Source organism: Anguilla anguilla, chromosome 7 (assembly GCF_013347855.1).
Source record: "Anguilla anguilla isolate fAngAng1 chromosome 7, fAngAng1.pri, whole genome shotgun sequence".
NCBI classification, from domain to species: domain Eukaryota; kingdom Metazoa; phylum Chordata; class Actinopteri; order Anguilliformes; family Anguillidae; genus Anguilla; species Anguilla anguilla.
In genome coordinates this window covers 15884674-15905008 of record NC_049207.1, presented here as the reverse complement: position 1 = coordinate 15905008, position 20335 = coordinate 15884674, and the positions used below count along the sequence as shown (strand labels likewise).

Below are 20335 nucleotides of genomic sequence, written 5' to 3'. Positions count from 1 at the left end.
AATTAACTGGAGGCAAAATTTTGGCACATTAAGCCCTGTTTACAAAATACAGTGTATTGAGCATAAAACTTATATAAAACATGTTTCTGTTTAAATTATATCCTGATTGTTATACCTTCACTTATGCACAGTTTGGGTTTTCTTTCTCTTTGTTAAGGTGGATTAAGCCCCAAAAAGCCAAAATAATGTTTAATTATTTATTCTTTTTTTTTTTTTTGCTTATCAGCCAAAAAACTTATATGCTAATATTTTATCATATATCTAGCAATTATAGAATGCTTAAATTGTGTAAAATTCTGGACTTCTAGCTTCTTACAACTTTGGAAATATGATATTTTTATTCCTGTTTTGTTATTAAACTAAACACAAGAAAAGTACAAATAATTGAAAAATTGTAAATAAGCACAGAAATAAGAAGTTATCTGTATCGATAAATATGTAAATAAACAATTGCTATTATCTTCTGACTGTTAATAAACAGTAAAAATAAAAAATAAAAAAATTACAACAAGTGGAGCGTTAGTTCTCTCACATCGAGACAGAAGACAACCTACTCTGAATGGACCAAAAGGCAATACATGTCAGGTGAACTGCTTTCTGCCACAGCATCTCCTGAATTTGAAAGCAAATAACATGTTTCTTTTTTTCAGCAGATAACTGTTGTCTTTATTTGTCCCTACTGAAGGGTGCAATCAACCCTCTGTTCTACTCAAGCCTATACAATGATGTCAGAATGTATCACTGGTTATATAAATAGAAGGCACAGACAAAAGAATAAAATAAAATATCAAAATAAAAATTCACAGAGAAATGAAAAATTTGTCCCAACTTTCCCTATCAGTGGCAGAGTGGTTCACAATATTTCACAGAAACAATGCTACATCACCATTGCCCTGACAGTTTCAATTTCAGCCCTTAAGATTGAATGCAAATGCGCAATGTCAATTTCTGCTCTTGACCCATGGAAAGAAATTCTTTTAATAAAAGATATTTTTAACTTTTGCCTTCTCGGTTCTAAGCAGCACAATCCAGGGAGGGAAATAACAAACAATTCTACAAGAGCAAAGAAAACTGTACTAAACTGTACCACTAAACATAGTCATAGATCATTAAACAATAACATGCAAAATCACAGGGTATGTTTTAACATTGTTGTTCATTCCAGCAGATCTAATGAGGGAGAAGTCACAATTCAAAAGGAGAAGAAGGGTTACAAAACAGAGGTGAGGTGGTTATTGGCAGCAAATGGTTTAGTGGTAGACAGGGGTTTGAGAACAGTCAGAGGTCACACGCAGGCCACGGAGGACTCAGAGGTGCAGTGACTTCAGAAAGTTTTCACCTCCTGTAGACTTTTTTCTCATATTTTGTGCTGTAAAGTCAAATATATATTTGAATAGAACATTTTCTACTCCTATAAAATGAAATCCATCATGTCAAAATGAAATAAAACATTTTAATATGCTCGGAATCATGTAAAAATGAAACTGAAGATAACTTCATTGATAAGTATTCATCCAATTTTCAAAACTTAAATGGTCAAAGCTCATGTAGTTATACCTGAGAAGAAGAAGACTGCAGAAGACTGCAATTGCTACCAATGGCCTTCAAAGTATTGACGCTTTGGATTAAGAGGGAAATGGGAAATGCATTTCCTTTTTGAAAAAAAAACTGTTGTTCAATAAAAAATATATTATTTACATCATTAATATTTTGAATTTATTGCATTGATCAAGTGAAGAAAATATTGCAATGCTTTGAAATTTTAAGGTCTAAGATCAAAACAAGGGTAGATGGGGTGAATACTTTCTAAAGGCATTGTATACATTTTATACATACAGAGTAAGCATGTGTTTGTGTGCATTGGGTTTGTGTAGTAAAATGGTACTGAAAATACTGAAGGGAGTGATAAGTGTGAAGTGCGCAAGACTGTGTTCATTAGCCTGAAACACACACAAGAAGACGAGGGTTAACTCATCCATGAGAAGCCATGGAATTAATTAGAGTGTGTATATTAGTGAGTAATATTAATCAGTCCTTTGTGGTCTGATTCAAATGGACTTGAAATCTAAAGATAATAATAAGAGAAGAGAATTAACTGTCCTTGTGTGCTAGCCATAATAATTGCCCAGGACAAGCAAAGCGACCATTGAACCCACATTATAAAGGCACGCCTGCATTCACGTCAGTGTTTGAGATATCTCTGCAACTGAACCTCCCCCATGACTGCAGTTATCTGACAAACTCATTAAAGGCTGTAATGTGGTTTTATACGCCTCCATTAAAGAGAAGTGATCTGACACAGAGCTGCACACTAGAGGAAAAGCACATTTCCGCTGTCATGTTAATTATACTGTGTGTTATATCACAGGTGAGGAACTCAAATGACTCACAATTGGTCTGCAGTGAGACAATTTCCAGCCATCCCCACATGCCGGATTAATGAATTTCATTTGCCTGATGAATCTCAGGTTTACAAAGATCTTGCTTTATGCTTGAATATTGAATTACATTCACTGAGTAAATATATAATTTATAAATGAGATACAGTCTCAGAATACAAACATGGCTTTGCAATGGTAATTTATTATTATTTTTTTTACAGAAAAGCATGACTGCATTTTAGCATTCAGATTGCTACAGGACTACAACTGGACCTCTCTGGTGAAAAAGACCAGGGGCCAAAGATTCATCTGTGAACACATAAAATGTTTAATCTACATCTATTGGAATTTCTTGGTAGTATGCATTTGTCAGCTAGTCACCCAGTCAACCACACTGGGCTATGCTAACAGTCAACCAACCAACCATCTATGCCAAAGTGGGTAACTTGCAACTCAGATACCACAGATAATGTTCATTGACCAAATTACCTTAATTATTTTTATTTTTATTTTTATGTGTAGTCAGAGTCCTCCTTTTTCCAAGATCATTGAGCTAGGATATCTCTATCTGCAGACGGCCACTAATGTATCTCAGTTGAAGATTTTCTTTACCTACAGAGGACCAGTAGTCGTCACTGAATTGAAAAATGTGCTTATGTACAGAGGAGTAGTAAGGATATTTGAATGGGAGTATATATTGCCTTGCAGTGCACAGTGGTGCCTCAGGTTACTTTAAAGTGAGATAAAGATGCTGTAGAATCATAGGAATTGCTAAAATATTTTATTGTATCACTTGGCACTGTACTGATCTATTCTCATACTGACAAAAATTGTGTCTGTCCATTGTTTCTACACCAGGCTTCTGCTGCTGGCCCCATTTGAATCTAATAAATAAGACTAAAAGAGAACAAATAGAAGTTTTTGAAGTGTATTTCATTGTTTTGTGTGTGTATTCTACTTTTAAGTAGCATCCATTGCTTCTCTGTCCCCCTGTCTAGCGTAACTATGACAGGTGGTCTGTGTTTGTGTACCGTTGCTATTCCTATGTCATGCCTGGTCTTTAATTGACTGTAGCTATGACAACAAAACAGGTAATGCACTGCACAAAATTAATCTTTTTTTTTGGTATATTTGTGTTGATAGATATTAATTTACACCCTTTCTGCTAAATAGACAGGTGCTTGAGCGAGATGTAGGCAGACAGGGTCAGAGATCCCTGTGGGGGATTGAGGATATCACAGGAGATAATTCTCACTCATCACTGTTGCTGTGTGTTAATGTTCATCTCTGTTCAGATTGGTCACCCAGTGACCCCCCATCCTTTCCATTCCTGAGAGCTAATGGCAGATTATCGATGAGACTGTTTTCATTATTCTCTCTGCATCTCCTTTACTGTACCTACTCACCTCATTGTGGGTTCCTGACCCAAGAGCATCATGCACTCCTTATTCTTGTTATTCTTGGTCTTGTTTTAGCATTGGTTTGTATGGATGTCCTGTATCCAGAACACACAGTTTATCAGTAAAGACCCATTTCATATTTTCACAAATTATGTCTTATGTTCAGATACCCCTGTATCTCTTAGTCATCATGCTCACTCTTCTCCAGAGTCTCTGATGTACTTCTAAAAAAAAAAATGAAAAACCTAAAAAGACTGCATATATAAATAGACTGATCATGCGCCTGGACTTTCATTGAGCCTTTTTAGGTTTTAATTTTTTACTAACTGAAAAATGGGATTCATTAGTATGCTTTGTATTTGTATCATAGATGTGCATTTTAGGAGCTTTCTTCATCCGAAGTATTCTCTACTGGACAATGACACACAACAACTTTGGCTTTTGAACATCTTAAACTTTTATTAGAAAATGAACAAAAGACTGATTCAGTTCTGTTAAATATAATTGCTCAAGGTCATTTATTTTTTTTTACAATACATTTTACATACATGCCATTTTGTGATCCTGCATTGAAACAATTTGTGACTGGTGTAAAGATGGAGAAGTTGAATCAGAAGAGCCTGAAATTTTAGTACAGAAGCAGTAGTTGATTTCAGGCAGGCTGTAATAGGTGTACAGATAAGGAAATTGAATCAAACAGGCCCACAATGCACATCATGACCACAGATGTTGCACCACAAGGCACTGGGAGTTTAGGGTTAAAACTACCACTTAAACTCATATTTAATGATTGTTGAGATGTTTAAGATAGAAGAGATATAAGACTATTTGTAGTTTGTTCTTAGTGAGGTCATTCCAGAAGGGTAGGGAATTCCACACAGTTCCAGAGCTACAGTGGCAGGTAGCTGGTTGGTTGCAGGCGGTCTCTCTTGCCATAGGTGTTAGATCCCACGTTGGTTGGGGCATACAGGGGGCCCAAAGTGTTACTGGAGCGGACCAGGAAGTCTGCCAGGCGCTGGGTGACACACGTTGCCGTGTTGCACTTCCGCTTCTGTATTTGGTGCCTGGGAAGAGGTGAGGAATGGAGAGATAGATGGAGAAGTTTAGAGCAATGTTTGGAGTAGCAGTAGCGCAAAATGAGTCAGTATAGCGTTGGCTATATTTTAAGCACTTTGAGCGTTCGGAAATGTGCTATATAAATGCAATAATTCATTCATTCATTCATTCATTCATATTGTACTGTTCTTCTACCTATAACTACATATACAGAATGATTCCAGTAAAGATACAGATTTATGAATGAATAAGGTTGTAAATAAAACCAAGACAAACAAAGCGCCCAGCCAAAATATAATTAGATTATGTTGTGTATATAACAAGACTCATTGCATTGTGTCCTGTAGTTTAAATTAAGATAATTGGCTGACCGGCTTCACAAATATAGGATTTGCCTAAGGACAATAACAAATCCCCTAAATATGTATCTTCTGTACAGTGTTGTGTCAGGTTTGGCAGTGTAGCAAAATAGTTAGGGACCTAGACTTTTAAATCTGAGGTTGTAGGTTTGAGTCCAATGCAGAGCACTGTAGTTCTACCATTAAGCAAGGCACTTAACCTGAATTGCTACAGTTAATGTCTAGGTGTATATATGCACTGTACGTAAATAACATATGCAGTGTAAATCATTATTGAACAGAATGCCTGCTAAATGCCTAAGGTGTGCCAACAAAATTATACTGTCCAAATGCACAGTCAATCAGAATCATCAGAAATCATAGGTCTTTTGCTTTGAAAATCAATAAAATCAACAAAACTGTCCTATATGGAGGAAAGAAGAAAAAAAATACCAAGGACAAAAATCTCCTTCATGACGCGTGTGCTATTTGTTTGTCCAGAGAATTGTGTAATTTATTGGTTTGCCCGCATAAACATACTTTAGAAGTAACAAAGGCCCTCAAAACGTATGTCCTTATGTAAGATATTAAACCCACTTTCAAGCTCCCTGGATAAGAATTCATTACGTTTTAATTATCAACAGCAGGTAGCCTAACGTAACTACTACTGTAAATGTTCATAGGTCAAAAAGAATTAGCGGCGAAACTGTGGAATGCAGCCTCAACAAAATAACAAAACCATAATTGGAAGACCATACCCGCTCAATGCCGTTAGCCCACCCTGCGGTAGCGCTCCATCAAGGCTCGGAAAGGTGTGTTTGGACATTCTAGGCAGTAGCCAGCTCTCTCTCTCTGGTCGTGCACCTGCTTGTTCACTGGATGAAGCTTCATACCTGCAGTATAGCGACAGAAAGGGCATCTACACCATTCGCTAGATCACCACTTCATGTGCCATCAACTTCACCGGGCGCGCCAGAGAGCACTCTAATAAGCCTGAAGTGGCCTCTCAGTCAAAGAGAATTGCCTCGCGGTCCCATGCACGATCGATCACTCTCAAACGAAAAGTTTCAGCAACGGAGAGTACACCTGTTTTTTTTTTTAACAAGGAAAGATTATGATCGATAGTACGTGGTAAGTGGTATCATCGAAGGGTGGCACCATCATTTCTCACTTATCAAGGGTTGTTAGAAAAAAAATATACAAGGAGCATAATTAGCAGCAGTTCCCCGCTCTAGATACTTTGTCCTGCAAAAGTGGCACTCGCAAAAATATAATACAATACCGGCGAGGAGATGCAATAAACGTCGCAGCACTTACCTGTTGTTGGGGGCGGCGGTGACGCAGCGTAGCACCAGGGACAGCGCCAGAATGAGAGCTGGCAGCTTCTGATTGTGCATCATATACAAAGCTTTCTAAGGTCGTTTAAACAAAAATATATCATACCGTTAATATTTTATAATTATACTCAAAATAATAATCTATTACCTTACGTTCTGTCTATGTGCTCTCTCCATATTAATAATATTTATTTGTAAACAGAAACACTTCAGTTTTAAAAAGTATAATAATAATAATGACTATTTAATAGTTTTAATATGAATTGTGATTTATGTTTTGTTTTAAATAATTATTATACAGTCACTATTGCCTGCAAAAAAATAATCAAGTTGCCTAAACTAATTTTTAGATCTCAGGAGCAAATATGAGACAAAGATAAATTAAACCCACGAATTGCAATATAAAATCTGTTAACAGTCATATTAGAAAGAACAACAAAACATATAATATAATTTCATTCAAATGAGAGTACAGGGAAATATAACATTCAGAGGAATGCACCCTAACACATACAATGTTAAGAGTAAAGTGCACTAAAATCAAAGTGTATTATAACCCATTTAGCTAGCATGCACAATTCTCAGAATGCTGTTGCGACAGTGGGACCACGATGGTCACTAAAGGCTGCAGATCTCACTTACATTTAGGAGCTGGAAATCAGATCCAGGGCAATGAGGAGGTACAGCGAGAGGTCCCAACAGGCACTAGTGTTGCCACTGGTTTCTGTGGGCTTGCCTATAGAGTCTGTCCTGTTATAGGCATCACGCCTGAACCACTTGTGACATCATCAGCCCTCCAAATATAGCCCACGGTTTCTATCATCAGAGATGATTTCCATCTGTGGAGATGGGACCTCACTTCAGGAATGCGGGGATGCGACGTGGGTCAAATGCATCACGCAGGCACAGCGTCATCACCATCGTAATCGTCTTTGTCGAAAACAGCAACTTCGTCCCTGTGGTCAGTGGCCAGTCATAAGCACGCACTATGGTAAACTCAGATTGCCATATCTGAAACCTTGACCTTCATTCTTCGACAGCTCAATCAGTTTCACTTTTGTTTTTGGACACTCAGACACGCACATGTCCTATTCCTGTTTTTTATGCCACCACTTTTTATGATTTAGGAACACACACACACACACACACACACACACACACAAACAGGAAATTATCAACATTCTGTTCATAGCTATATATGATAGCTGAGGGAGACCTCTACCCTCAGTTATAAATCTGAAGAGACACTGTCTCTTTCATTTGGATCACAGAGTTCTTGTGAAGCTCTTTGAAATTAAAGAATTGACAGCCTGGGGTCCTGTCACTCTCTCAAATCCAGCATGTTTATAAGCAGCAAATTATTTTTGCTGCATTAAATGGAAACGGCAAAGTACACAATTAAACAATGGATATAAAATCTAATTCTCAAAAACATGATAATGGCATTACAGACTGTATTATTGAGATTCAGCTGCATGACCAGGTGAAATGAATTATTAGCAGAGTACAGAAGCCCACAGCTTTTATTTGAGCTGAACTGCAGTCTTGTTTCATGTGTAAGCATAATATTGTTTAATCACATCACAGTATCTTCAGAAACTTTATGGCCTGTAAATTGTCAATGACTCAGACCTTGTGAATCCTTATACATCTATACTTAAGTTTGGCTTACATTCTAAAAATAGAACTCCACTGAGGGAACAATGAAAATAACAATAGTTGAGGCTTATTAAATGTGTATATAATTAAGTGTGTATTGCTTGACTGCTTGCAAGGCAATTAAGCCCTACTCTTATCCCCCACACCTTTTTAAATGATTTATTCCTCTACACCCTTAAACTTTTCCCTACTAATGATCACCATCTCTTTGGGGTTACCCTGTCAATTCCTCACCCTTTTCTCTCAAATCTGCATTTTCCTTTTCATTTTCTATCATCTCAACTCATGGGCTTTCATTGCTACCTCTTCCACAACTACCTTCTCAAGGCTATACACCACGTCCACTTCAACTTGCATGCCCTACCACCTCCTCCGCACTCGCATTACTCTACTCCGCACAGAGGGGGACTGCAGGGCTATGCTAGTGGCAGCTCAACACTATAGCTGAACTCACAGAAGAAGATGCTCCAGCTTTCCCCGAATGCCTTTTACATCCCAGTTCACAATTTCTCTTCAGTTCCACACTCAGATAAAGATTGCCATCATGCAATCTCACAAATCAACATCACTGACTTTTGCCTTGAACTGAAATGCCTTTTGCTTTTTATCTTTTATTTGTTAATTCATTATTTGCACATGAATGAAACAATTTAAATTATTAATCAAGGAGAAAGCAGAAGCTTCTACTTCAATACAAAAAATTATATTTTGCTTGGATAGGTCCTCAGCTTGAGTATGGTGTGTACATCAACAGAGAGTGCCCATTTTCCATTGTTTTTTCCAATGTCACCCTGTAATAAACAAGGGTTGTGTGATGACTACAAAGCCAATCATGCTAGGCTGGAGAGGAGGTTATTTTTAATCAAATAAAAACTCATTGAGATGCCAACAGCTTCAGGGCTTGTTGTAATTGAATGTGCTGTGCTTGCCCTCTGAACTGGGACTTTTGTTGTCCACTGGGGCTGGTGGAATGCTGTTTTTTAGGCAGAGAGGCAGGGAGATGGGGATCAGGATAATGAGCCCATGGTGGGTCTAATAATGTACTAGCTATGTACTTCTCCACTGCAGCTGTGGGTCAGGAAGTCGCCCATTGTTCGTGTCTCTGTTAATGAAAGGTAATTATCTACATTGGTGATCAAGTTTCTTGTTTGCACCCCTGCCTTCAATATTGTGTATCTACTGATGAACTGGACAATGTAGGTATTGGGTGAACGGACAATTGTTAGAGGACAATATTCCACAGTGTGATGATACACAGAATTACATGTATGTTTGTGATAGGCGCTTGCATTCCTACAGATTGGTTTTATATTCACATGAATTTGTAGCCAGCAAACACACATATTTAATCTCTGCCACTGCCTTCTGGCATTTATATTTTATTTTTCCAGAACACTGGGCTGATAAAGTTATTTTGGTTGACTGTAAACATAACTACAATAATCACTCCTCCTAAATACCAGACTAAATTATACCTATAAATTATACCTGTAAATTCATAAAATGACCATTTTGTGAAGCATGCTGTAAGCATTCAATTGTAAATTTTATTTTGCATGTGGTCTTTGAACAGTCTGAAGAACTGAAGCTGATAACATGGCTTAAGTTTGTGCATTGAAAAAATATTGAAGAAAAATATATATTGAAAATGTATTATGTTATGGTTACTTGATTCCAGGGGTCATAAGTCTTCATTTTCTTAAAACTATTTCTATTACTGGACTATTTCCAGATACATACTTTTGTGTTAAACTCCAGTAATCTCCTGCTTTTCCTATTTCAGTTACTTCACAGAGATTTACATGAAAAAATACAACATTTAAAAATGTAATTACCCATGGCATCTTTATTTGAAAAGATTCAACAACGTGCTGTGTGAGAAGTCAGCTCAGAGTTGTAGCTCTGTTATTCAGCTTTTGGAGAAGGAATTCCTAGCCCTATGCAGCTTTGATGACTCCCTGGTTACTAAACCTCTCTCCCTTCTGGAACCACATATTGATTGGTGATCCCTGTTATAGAACTACCCGGTGGGCTGATCCCCTTTGAAGGCCTGCCCATTGGTCTGAGCTACCCTTCTAGAACTGCCCGTTGGTTTGGTCTGCAGTCCTGTCTGCCTCCTTCTCTGGCTGGGAGAGGTGGAGTTCCAGTCCATCCTGCTTTGTGGGGGGATCTCCGGTTTTTCCCTCCTCCCTCTGAAACTGCCTCCTCAGGAGCACAATCACAGCAGCAGTGAAGAAATAGGAGGAGCCACTGAGACACGTGATGAGGCCCAGAAATATCACCCTGCATTCAGCAAAGGAAACCAAATCATGTCATGTCAGGAACAATCTGCTTTTATTCCCTCTCACTCAAATCTCAGGCATTCTGGCAGAAAAGAACATCACTTTCAACATACTACCTTCTCATAACGTTCCTTTCTTATCAGGGTCGCACATATTTTCTTATACTTGGAGAGTGTCCCCTTGAAAACAAACTTTTGTCTCAATGTGTTTTACCCAAATAAATAAAGATTAAATAATATTAAATATACACCACACATCAGTCTCTCTCTCTCTCTCTCTCACTCTCTCTCTCTCTCTCTCTCTGTGTCTCTCTCTCTCTCTCTCTCTCTCACACACACACACGCACACACATGCACGCACACACTCACCTGTACATATCAGAGTCATACATCCGACAAGCTCCCCTGCCCCCACATTTCTTGAGTCCCCATTTCAAACAGGTGGAGTCGATCAGAGCACCAAAATATACTGGAGCTGGAAGTCCCCCTGTAGAAGAACCACAAGCAAAATCCCATAGAGGAACACCACAGGCACTTTTAGCTCTAAGTTTCTTTTCTAATTTAGTAATATGAGTAAACAAAATGAAACACGCTTCATTTTGTTTCCACCAGGCTATTTTGCATGTTGAAAATACACAGATTAATTCAAAGGTTAGGGTTTAGCAATAGGCAGTCATCCAGCTCAAATATCAGTGATGGAATCAGTCCTGATAGTGTTCCCAGTGTGCTTCCTTCTAGGATGAAATTATGACATTTACCCAGAGCTCTAATCACCAGGGTCTGGATGCCCAGGGCCAGGGATTTTAATTCAGGTGTGATGCACCTGAAAGGAAATCATAAAATAGGAAAAACTCACCTTTAATCACATCCAAAAAATTTCCCTGACAAAATCCTGCTCTCCTGACCTGTCCCTAACACAACCCTGCTATATTTGTCTGTTCCCCTAACAAAACATGCTGCTCTCTGTCCTACCCAACACAAATGTAAATTTTCAAAATGAGGAATCAGTTTATAGAATCAAAAAATTCAATCAACGAAGAAAGGCGAGAGCTGAGAACAGTATATCTTTGGCTTATGAGTAAAGTCACAAGGTCCGAGGAGGCAGCTGACCGTATAATGACCATGTATCCTGGCGTGGTTCCCAGGGAGTTTATGAAGGAGCTGAGGACAGACACGGCCATGTATATGGTGAAGCTGTGGCCGCAGGCGGGACTGCGAGCACACTGACCCAGAGACACAGACAGACTGCCCGATTCAGGAGGAGAGGCCATCACACAGCTGCAGTTGTGGAAGACCTTTGTTCAAATATAAAAACAAAAGCTGAAAAGATCAGTGATGAAAAAATGGACACATGGAGTTTAAATACTTTTAAAATTATTTCAAAATGACTACTGCTCAAGTTCAGTGCACACCCACAATCCTGACTCACATTACCCCAAGTAGTCTTTATTCAAACACTGGTGTGTGTATTCCACAAAAGTGACAGTGTTTGATATACACAAAACCAAAAAGAGCAGTACTTTACCGTATTCCTCCCAGTTCCAGATGAACTAGTACAGCCTGCCAGGCATGGAGACATGTAGGTGATACCATTTTCAGAGCATACGGGGTCCCACTCTCCCACAGAGCAGGAACAACCTGTGTTGCACTCTGAAAACAATGTGTGCTCCTCATATGAGACTCCAGGGGACCTGAGGGGCGGAGTATGAATCAATGTTGAAGTTATGGCTTCCACATTCTATTAGATTTATCAATAATGTTTAAATAAGATTGGCTGCTGAGTATCTGGTAAAGTATAATTAGTACTTAAGGTTGAGGTCAGGATTTTCTGATTTGTTAAGTCTGCTTACAATGTTATGTAATCATAGACCATAGTGTTTTTTCTATGTTGTTTTGATTTACATATTTGGTCTCATGCAGCAGCTGGGTGGCTCTGTTAATACACTGTTATAGTCTGGTTTCAGCATAGTGGGAAATAGAGAACGATTTTGTTGCTGGAATAGTGATAATGCTAATCTGTAGTAGGACATCAGCAGTATTGTATGAACCTCCAGCAGTGAACAATAAAGCAAATCAGTACAAATGTACAACAGAACACAGAATGTGGCATGCATTATAAGAACCAATATGCACAGCACTTCTCTTTAACTGTAGGAGGCAGTGGTTAGTACTATATCCCAATTCCAATATAGAGTGTAACTTACAGTGCAAACCTTATAGATGAGACAGTGAATACAGAATGTACTATGTAATATGAAGTAAGTAGCTTTCATTGCCAACCTTACAGATGGCACAGTGACAGCAGTTAGAGTTAGGGTTACTCACCCATTGTATGAGACAGTCAACCCTGCTACCTGTGAGTTTTCACATTTAATTCCAAACTGTGGGAGGAGCAGGAGATAGGCCAGAAAAGAGGTCACAAAGGAGAGCTGGGCCCCTGATACCACGCTGAGCTTGTACCTCTTCATTAGCAGCCCGCCCAGAAATATCCCCACGGCAAAAGTAGGCAGGTTCAACACACCTGCAGGGAACAGAAGTCCTAACTATTTATGTTGGATTGGTCAATACTGTTAAACAGACTTATTAGGTTCAATTTGAGCCAGATATCATAAGCTTAACATGAAAATACCATCACTGAAAAGAGCAGAGGAATATTCTGAAACAGACCAGAATGAGCCTGAACAGATAGACCTGGACATAAATAGTGAAACTTTACAATGATTGGTTATGAAGTGAACCCTTCTTACTTCCTGTGATTAGACGACCCCCTTTCTTTTCACTTAATGGTGAGGGAGCTTTTATGGTGAGAGTGGTCACGCACTTATGAGAACGCTGGCGAGTAGCACACACTTACCAATGAGGAAGTTGGCACGGGCTGCTGACTGGCCAAACTGCTGCTCCATATACTTAGCTTTGAATGTGAAAAGTCCAATAAAGGAGTTGAACTTCAGAATACTACCACACAGAAGTAAGAAGTAGGCTGGGGTGCCCAAAAGCTTTTTCAGGGAGGGAAGAAAACCTGTAACAGAACCGAAATGACTAATTAACCCTCTTACTGTATTTGGACAGAAGATCTGGAGGCATATTTACTGGCTCGCTTAATTTGGACAACAGGGAATCTGAACTAGAGGTGTGGATTTCATACATGGAACTCTATGTATTATGGCTTTATACAGAGGTCCTGATCGAACAAGACAAAGTAAGCTTGGAAGAAAGAGAGCAGAGAATGTAGAGGGTGATGTCTCCTGTGACAAAACCAAAAATGCTGGTGTTCTGCAGGCCCTACTGTGGTCTTGGTGTGGGTCAGGGCTTGGGCTTGTATCAGCTTGCCTTTGGCAATGTCAGCCAGCTTTGAGGCTTGAGGGGCAGGGAGCTCTGGCTGCTCCTGTGGAGGCAGTGGAACCACGTGCTCCTCGCCCTGTTTGGGCAGAGACCTGGGGAAGAACCAGAACGGGAGGCCAGCCAGGAGCATGATGGCTGAGGACACCAGGAAGCCCAGCCACCAGGCTCCGACCCACCGTGCATCCTTTGGAGTGATAGTTATGCTGTCTGCAAGAGACCAGCCTCTGTCACACACACACATGCAGTCAGGCCTGTACAAGCACTTACACATGCACATGAACAAGCATGCTCTCTAATGTGAGTGTTCATGCAAACACATGAACATTCTTCTGTCACCAACAATGATACGCAAACACGGAGCACAGCCACAGACCCAATCATTTAACCATTCTATGCTTTTTTGGTCAACAACAGCTGTTCCTGCAAAATCTGCCAAATACAGCATCGGTTTACATAGCACACATCTTACTTTTCTTTCAAGCAACTTAAGGACATTTAGAGGTAAAAAACTGATTGAGATAGTGGAATAGATTATCTATTTTTACATCATAGATGGGGTACGATATCAATACAATCGATTATAGTATATAATCGATATAATGGTAGATGATAAAAAGCAATGTATAAATGATGCAATATACAGTTATACATCATCTGCATCATTGATGACAGTCTTACCTGTATTGATAAAGCCAATGTCTACATATAGTCTAGCACACATTGATCCCAATAAGAAGCCAAACATGGGTCCCAGCAAAGTGATGGTCTGTAGACAAGCTGTGAATCAGATAAAGATTCCGTAAAATATAACTGTCTTTCATTCATGTGCAACAACAGTTTCTACAGATGCTTACCAATGTAGAAGGCCGAATTCTCGGCTTTTGCAAAGTCATCAATGTATGATATTCCCAGAGGTGTGACGGGTGTCTCGCCTAGTCCCCTGAGGGTGTTTCCCAGGAACACATAGATCCACATGTGAGACTGAGAGTCCTTCACACATGCTGTAGAAACACACAGACACACACGGTATACACGCAATGTCACATGCAGCCTATATACACCATGTGTGCACAGAGTTTCTATTGTCTACCCAAAGAGCTTCAGTTTGTATACACATATAGACACTCAGAGAGACAGAGACATACTTCTACACACAGAGCTGGGAAAGTTTTTGATGGTTCTGTGCAAAGACACAACAGTTGGCCTTTTCTAGGCTCAGAGTAACTTCAAATACCTAGGACAGATAAACCCAAAGAGGAACAGGCCACTTTGGAAGCAAGCACAGGAGAAGCTATCCCTGAAAAAAACCTCACTCTGCAAACCTTCTCTGATTCCTTACATTATAATCATTTCAACCTATGTATCTACAGGCACTATGTTGGAGATCTTGGGTCAGGGAATAACAGAATAATATGGAGGCCAGCATCCTACTACTGGCCTTGCTACATAGTAGATGTATTGGCTGACTGTGTCACCCAATCTGTCCCTTTCCAATAATCAATGAATCAATGAGTCAAATTTACTCTTTTTGGGACTTCTGCCTATCAAGTCTGCCTCATTGAGAAGCTATTCTGTCTTCACCTGTGCTGATACAAGAGTAATGTGTTCAGGTGTGACTTTTACCTGCATCAATGTCGAGAGATGGTATAGGTAGGGTCTCCTGAGAAGCAGGCAGTTTTGGAATATCCAGACAGGGAGATATACTGCCATTTTCATTCATTGAACTTCGGATCACAGTTTCAAACTTGTAACTACAAGGATAATCACAGAAACAAACAAAAAAACATTTATTCATTTACAGTTGGGGTATTTATAGATAATAAGCTATAGATGATGCCTGTTCACTACAAGAGATCTAGCATGACACAATGTATCAGCTGAGCAGCATACTGTAAAATCACTACAACAAAAGTGTGTGGAACGTTGTACTTTTCAAGTATGTGCTTTTGATGACGTATGTTTACCTTCCCATGAAGAAGTGAGGTAGACCAATGAGGCCTGTACCAACAGCCATAACTAGACACCCTGCCGCTATTAGCCTGGGACGGTGCAGTTTGGCCCCAAAGTGACTTACTGCTGCCAGGAACAGCAAGTTCCCTGCAGGAGAAACATAGCAGGAACAACTGGTCACCTACAGAATTACAGCAGAGAGAGCCACAGGAGCAGCAGAAGAGAAGCAGGATTGCTTGAAACATTTCACTCATTATGACAATGTGCTATCGTTACCGATCTCAAAACTGCCATCTATGAGCCCGGTGTGGGAGCTGGAAAGATCAAACCTTCTCTCAATCTGTGTGATGGAACTTTTCATGTAGGTCCCTGACAGAGCCTTGGAGAAGTAGGCAAAGGACAGGGCTACAATGAACAGCTGAAAGAGAGACAGGAAAAGAAGAGAGAGTAAGAATTATATAAACCTGGACTCCAACCAGAAGTCCTCATTGTGCACTGGCATTATGATCTGGCATTACCTTCAGCGTGGAGCAGCATTGATCTTTGGAGGTTTCTTTCAGGCATAGGGCCTCTTGGCTGGTCAGCCTCTCATCAGCCTGTTCTGCAGGATTGCTCATCTTTCTGAAAATATTCACCGAACCCACCAATATATACAGTATACATACTGGACTGTCAGCAACATTCCTTTAATTCTGTTCTTGTTTCTTCTTGTTCTTATCAACTCTATTTACACTACCCATTACTCCTATTAACTTCATCATAAGCAATCACAACAAAAATGACAATGACCTCACAAAATGCAATATTTCAGTTAAAGGTACTTAACCTAACTACACCAAAATTAACAAAAAGAAAAACCTACCAGTACAGATCCAAATAAAACATTTCAAACTGTTCCTTTAGTTAAGTCATAGTACTTATCTGAGGCTTCTATTCTAAAAAAATAAATGCAACTGTGTTACCACAACCACCATTCAGGAGCATATACACATATTAAATCATGTAAATTGGAGTTGCCTTACCTTCAGTCTGTTTCTAGGTGCGTCACTGTTCTCACAAATGTCAGTTCATGTCTGTAATTGTCACATGGTACCTGTTGACTCCATGTCCTGCCAGACAGATGCAACATTAAATTAGAAAAGTTTCTTTCCCTGAAGACTGAGGACAAGCACGGCAAACACAGAGGAATGTCCAAAACTACATGCTGCTGAGAAGCTCACCAGTTTTCAGTACCTACCAGTATTCTGGTAATCCTACAGATTTAGCCCTGGTAATTCTCCCCCACCAATAATGAGCCTTCAGATGCACAGCAAGCAAAAACTTAGAGAGAACAAAACATTCTGCACAGAGGTCTCCCCAGAGCATCTAAGAATTTGTGCAGTTTCTTATACAACATTCTGTGCTATTGGATAGGGCAGAATAACCAGGTGCTGAAAGCAAAGACAGCTGGAATGCTACAAGAGTTATGCCCAGATATAGCTGGGCCAGGCAGTGAAAGTAAACTGCCTCATTGTCCTGTTGGTAGATGAGTGAACAGTGATGGAACTTATCTTCCTGTAGGTGGCAGTGAGTGTTTTTCCATCCCAGTTCATGGCTTTGGGATGGCACTAATGAGTGCCACAGAGTGCTACAGTACAAAGGCTCCAAAAGAACAAAGAACCTGGCGCATTTCTATTCTGCCCATGTACCAGCCCTGGACTGGACACTAACAAGGCAGCAAGCACTGCTAAAAAACATTACAGTTCACTCTCACATAAATCTGTTTTACACATTTTTTGTGGATTATGCATTTGTGGTTTAATGATAAAACATTGTGTCCACATATAAAATGTTTGAGGGTCTCCAGGAATTGTTACATTTTTTCTAATTAACATTGTAAAAATTAAAAAGAAAAACAACCGCTTCAATGTTTTTATCAAAAGAAAATGTTCTAGCTTCTACTGAAAGACTAACACAGCACTTAAATAAGAACTAAATGTCACATTTGTGGCAAACCTATAAAGTGAATTAGACCTTTGCATACATATAAAAAACATCTTTTTCATGTGGAAAAAACTGAATGTCATGTCCTATTGTGATTAAATGTTTAATTGTTGTAGAGCTATAGTCTAAGGAATGCTTTAACATTTTTTTATCAGCATGGGGTACCGGCAGGCCGGTTATACAAACAGCTTTCCCTTCACAGGAGATTTAAGGATTAACATTTAAGCCCTACAGCACCCCTGAACTGAAGGGAATGTACCACAGCGACAGACCTTTTACAGATGTTACAATCATTCACCCAGCTGACACTGCAACAGTACACACATTAATTAACCAAACTAACAATGTTAAAACTGTTTTACACCGGTGGTGGGTCCATTTCAGTTTTATTTATTTTTCTGTATATTTACAGTGTTTGCAAATATTTGGTGTATTTGAAGCACTATTCTCAGATTTTGATTCAGGGGTATATGCAAAATTTATAAAAATGATGTTCATTATGTCCAGTTTTCAGAATCGTTTTCATATACAGAATTTAATTCCTATTTAAAAATATTTAAAATGCATATACCTTTGTGTTGACTAAAACAAACTATACATAATAGCACATCTCAGTTGTCAACAGTACTTATATAGAAGAAGTCAGACCTCCAATGTTGGGAAGTCATTTCTTCCAGTCACCTGGGCCCACCTCTGCTGAGATAACATGTAGCCCATGCTGTAGCAGAGCTCTTGCCTTACTAGTTATATTTTGTTTGGCCTTATTTTCTGCCACCAGCTGTTTCAGTGACTGGTCCAACACCAGCAGATATTACCTCAAACAATCCTGACCTTAATTTCCCACTCCAGCAGGAGAGTATAAGCTGAGAGCCTAATGGTTCTCTCAGTCACAGTCTTGAGGGGCTTCAGGACTATTATTCTTGGGGCTGCTGGAACTTTCCATATAACTGCTGGTAACACTACAGCCCACGTTTCTCCCATTTTTACAATGGCCCTTGAGAGATCATTCTTAAAGTAGAAGGAATCATGAAGTTATGAACAACCCTTCACTAAATTTTATTCTGATCTGGTAAACTCCCTGCCTTTTTCCAATTTGCTTCTTGCACAATACCATTGAATCTCTTCTGGGCATTTCAAGCCTACAGCCTCTAGTGGACTTTGTCATCAAGACCCTGCTTTGTTGCTTCGTCGTCATAAGCATACCTTGCCATTACACGGTCTCTATCATTTTATGGGCTCGTCCATGGATTACTGCTGTTAGCCACTGTCTCCAGTCAGTTTTTCATGTCGTCTTCCCCTGCAGTCAGATTTCCCTTGTGTTCTCAAATACCATGTAGTCATGTACTACTTCAAATGCATATTTGCTGCCAGTGCACACACTGACTCTCTTCCTGTCTTCCCAAGAATGGTTATCACTCGTCCCTACCACGAAGCATCTCCACTCTAGCTCCCCAGGGGTGGAACAAACTCCCTGTTCCTCTACGAACCACTCAGTCATTGCCCATCTTCCGCCATGGTCTGAAGACTCTTCTCTTCAGACTATAACTGGACTACCTAACTATCACCACTTTGTGAGGCAATCAGGGATCATTTTTATTCACTTAAATCCGCCTCTTTCATGCTACACCTCCTGTGCCACTTTCCTGTTACATGTACCTCCATCCAGCAGTTATTGCACTTTGTATCATTATCTTGATGTTGTAGCTTCTCATGCCTCCTAGTTTGCCTTAGCATAGGTTAGGTCAGAGTACTGTTTACTGTGTAAACTGGACTTAATGTGGTCATGGCTATGAATAACTATTACAAAATGAGTATTGTACCTTATCGGACCTGTGTTTTGCAGTTGTTCCAATGACCTTCGGTATGCACTTATTGTATGTCACTTTGGATAAAAGCGTCTGTCAAATAAATGTAATGTCTTCTGTTCTGTTATTTCCAGAGCCATGCCCAATGCAATAAACCTGCCCTGTTCAGGCGTAATCGACCACTGATTGTAAGAACACTTAAACATTACATAACTAATATTTTTCCTCTTCCCGTATCTCCTATGATAAATTTTAAATAAATCATAGCAAGTGATTAACTGCGCGTAGCTAAGCCCTCGGACCGGAGTTACTCCACCATGTATCCATTTACAATTATGATTCTTCCATATTCACCTGTGGCCCGCAGGCATCCCAACTTCTCATTTCGTTTTGCATATGTAGATATCAACTCCCCCCAAGATACAAACATACTTACCACTTTGGTGTTGTGAACTCAGATAAACTCAGCAGACAGAATCACATTGAAGATACGGTCAATTCAGTTCAAAATTTTAGTCCACGGGGAAATGAGCATGTGTTTAGGTTTCATGAAGCTACACATAAATATATCTGCTGACTCCACACAACTGCTCCTGGTGCTTTCATAACTCTATAAAACGACCACAATGTTGGCTTCACCTCTGCCTAGTTACTCACATTTTTGGTGTGGGTGGTACACATTCCTGAAAATTATCATACCTCTAGAGTACACCAGTACCTAGGGTGTTTCTCAATACCTGGTACAACATGTTACCCAAGTGCAGGACAACTATCACTCAAGCATTCAGAATCAGGGGCCGGTA

At 39.5% G+C, this 20335-nt stretch overlaps 2 protein-coding genes across 3 annotated transcripts; both read right to left on the bottom strand.

Moving 5' to 3' along the window:
- Positions 1-4265: 4265 nt before the first annotated feature.
- Positions 4266-7287, bottom strand: LOC118231210 (calcitonin gene-related peptide 2). Its single transcript, XM_035424836.1, has 4 exons — positions 7155-7287; positions 6493-6587; positions 5934-6068; positions 4266-4845 (listed from the first exon to the last, which is right to left on the bottom strand). Exons 2-4 carry the CDS (start codon positions 6573-6575, stop codon positions 4671-4673), a joined length of 393 nt encoding a protein of 130 aa, XP_035280727.1. The 5' UTR covers positions 6576-6587; positions 7155-7287; the 3' UTR covers positions 4266-4670.
- Positions 7288-9696: 2409 nt separating this feature from the next.
- Positions 9697-20170, bottom strand: LOC118231209 (solute carrier organic anion transporter family member 1C1-like). 2 transcript variants are annotated; one of them, XM_035424835.1, is made up of 16 exons: positions 19969-20170; positions 16767-16853; positions 16263-16365; positions 16021-16162; positions 15759-15891; positions 15418-15545; positions 14649-14795; positions 14473-14571; positions 13783-14001; positions 13307-13471; positions 12778-12973; positions 11978-12143; positions 11563-11747; positions 11211-11275; positions 10822-10939; positions 9697-10454 (listed from the first exon to the last, which is right to left on the bottom strand). In XM_035424835.1, exons 3-16 carry the CDS (start codon positions 16359-16361, stop codon positions 10247-10249), a joined length of 2070 nt encoding a protein of 689 aa, XP_035280726.1. In that variant the 5' UTR covers positions 16362-16365; positions 16767-16853; positions 19969-20170; the 3' UTR covers positions 9697-10246. The 2 variants fall into 2 exon arrangements, with proteins under 2 accessions (XP_035280726.1, XP_035280725.1); XM_035424834.1 differs by lacking the exon at positions 19969-20170 and adding an exon at positions 16982-17320.
- Between the last annotated feature and the right edge of the window lie 165 nt (positions 20171-20335).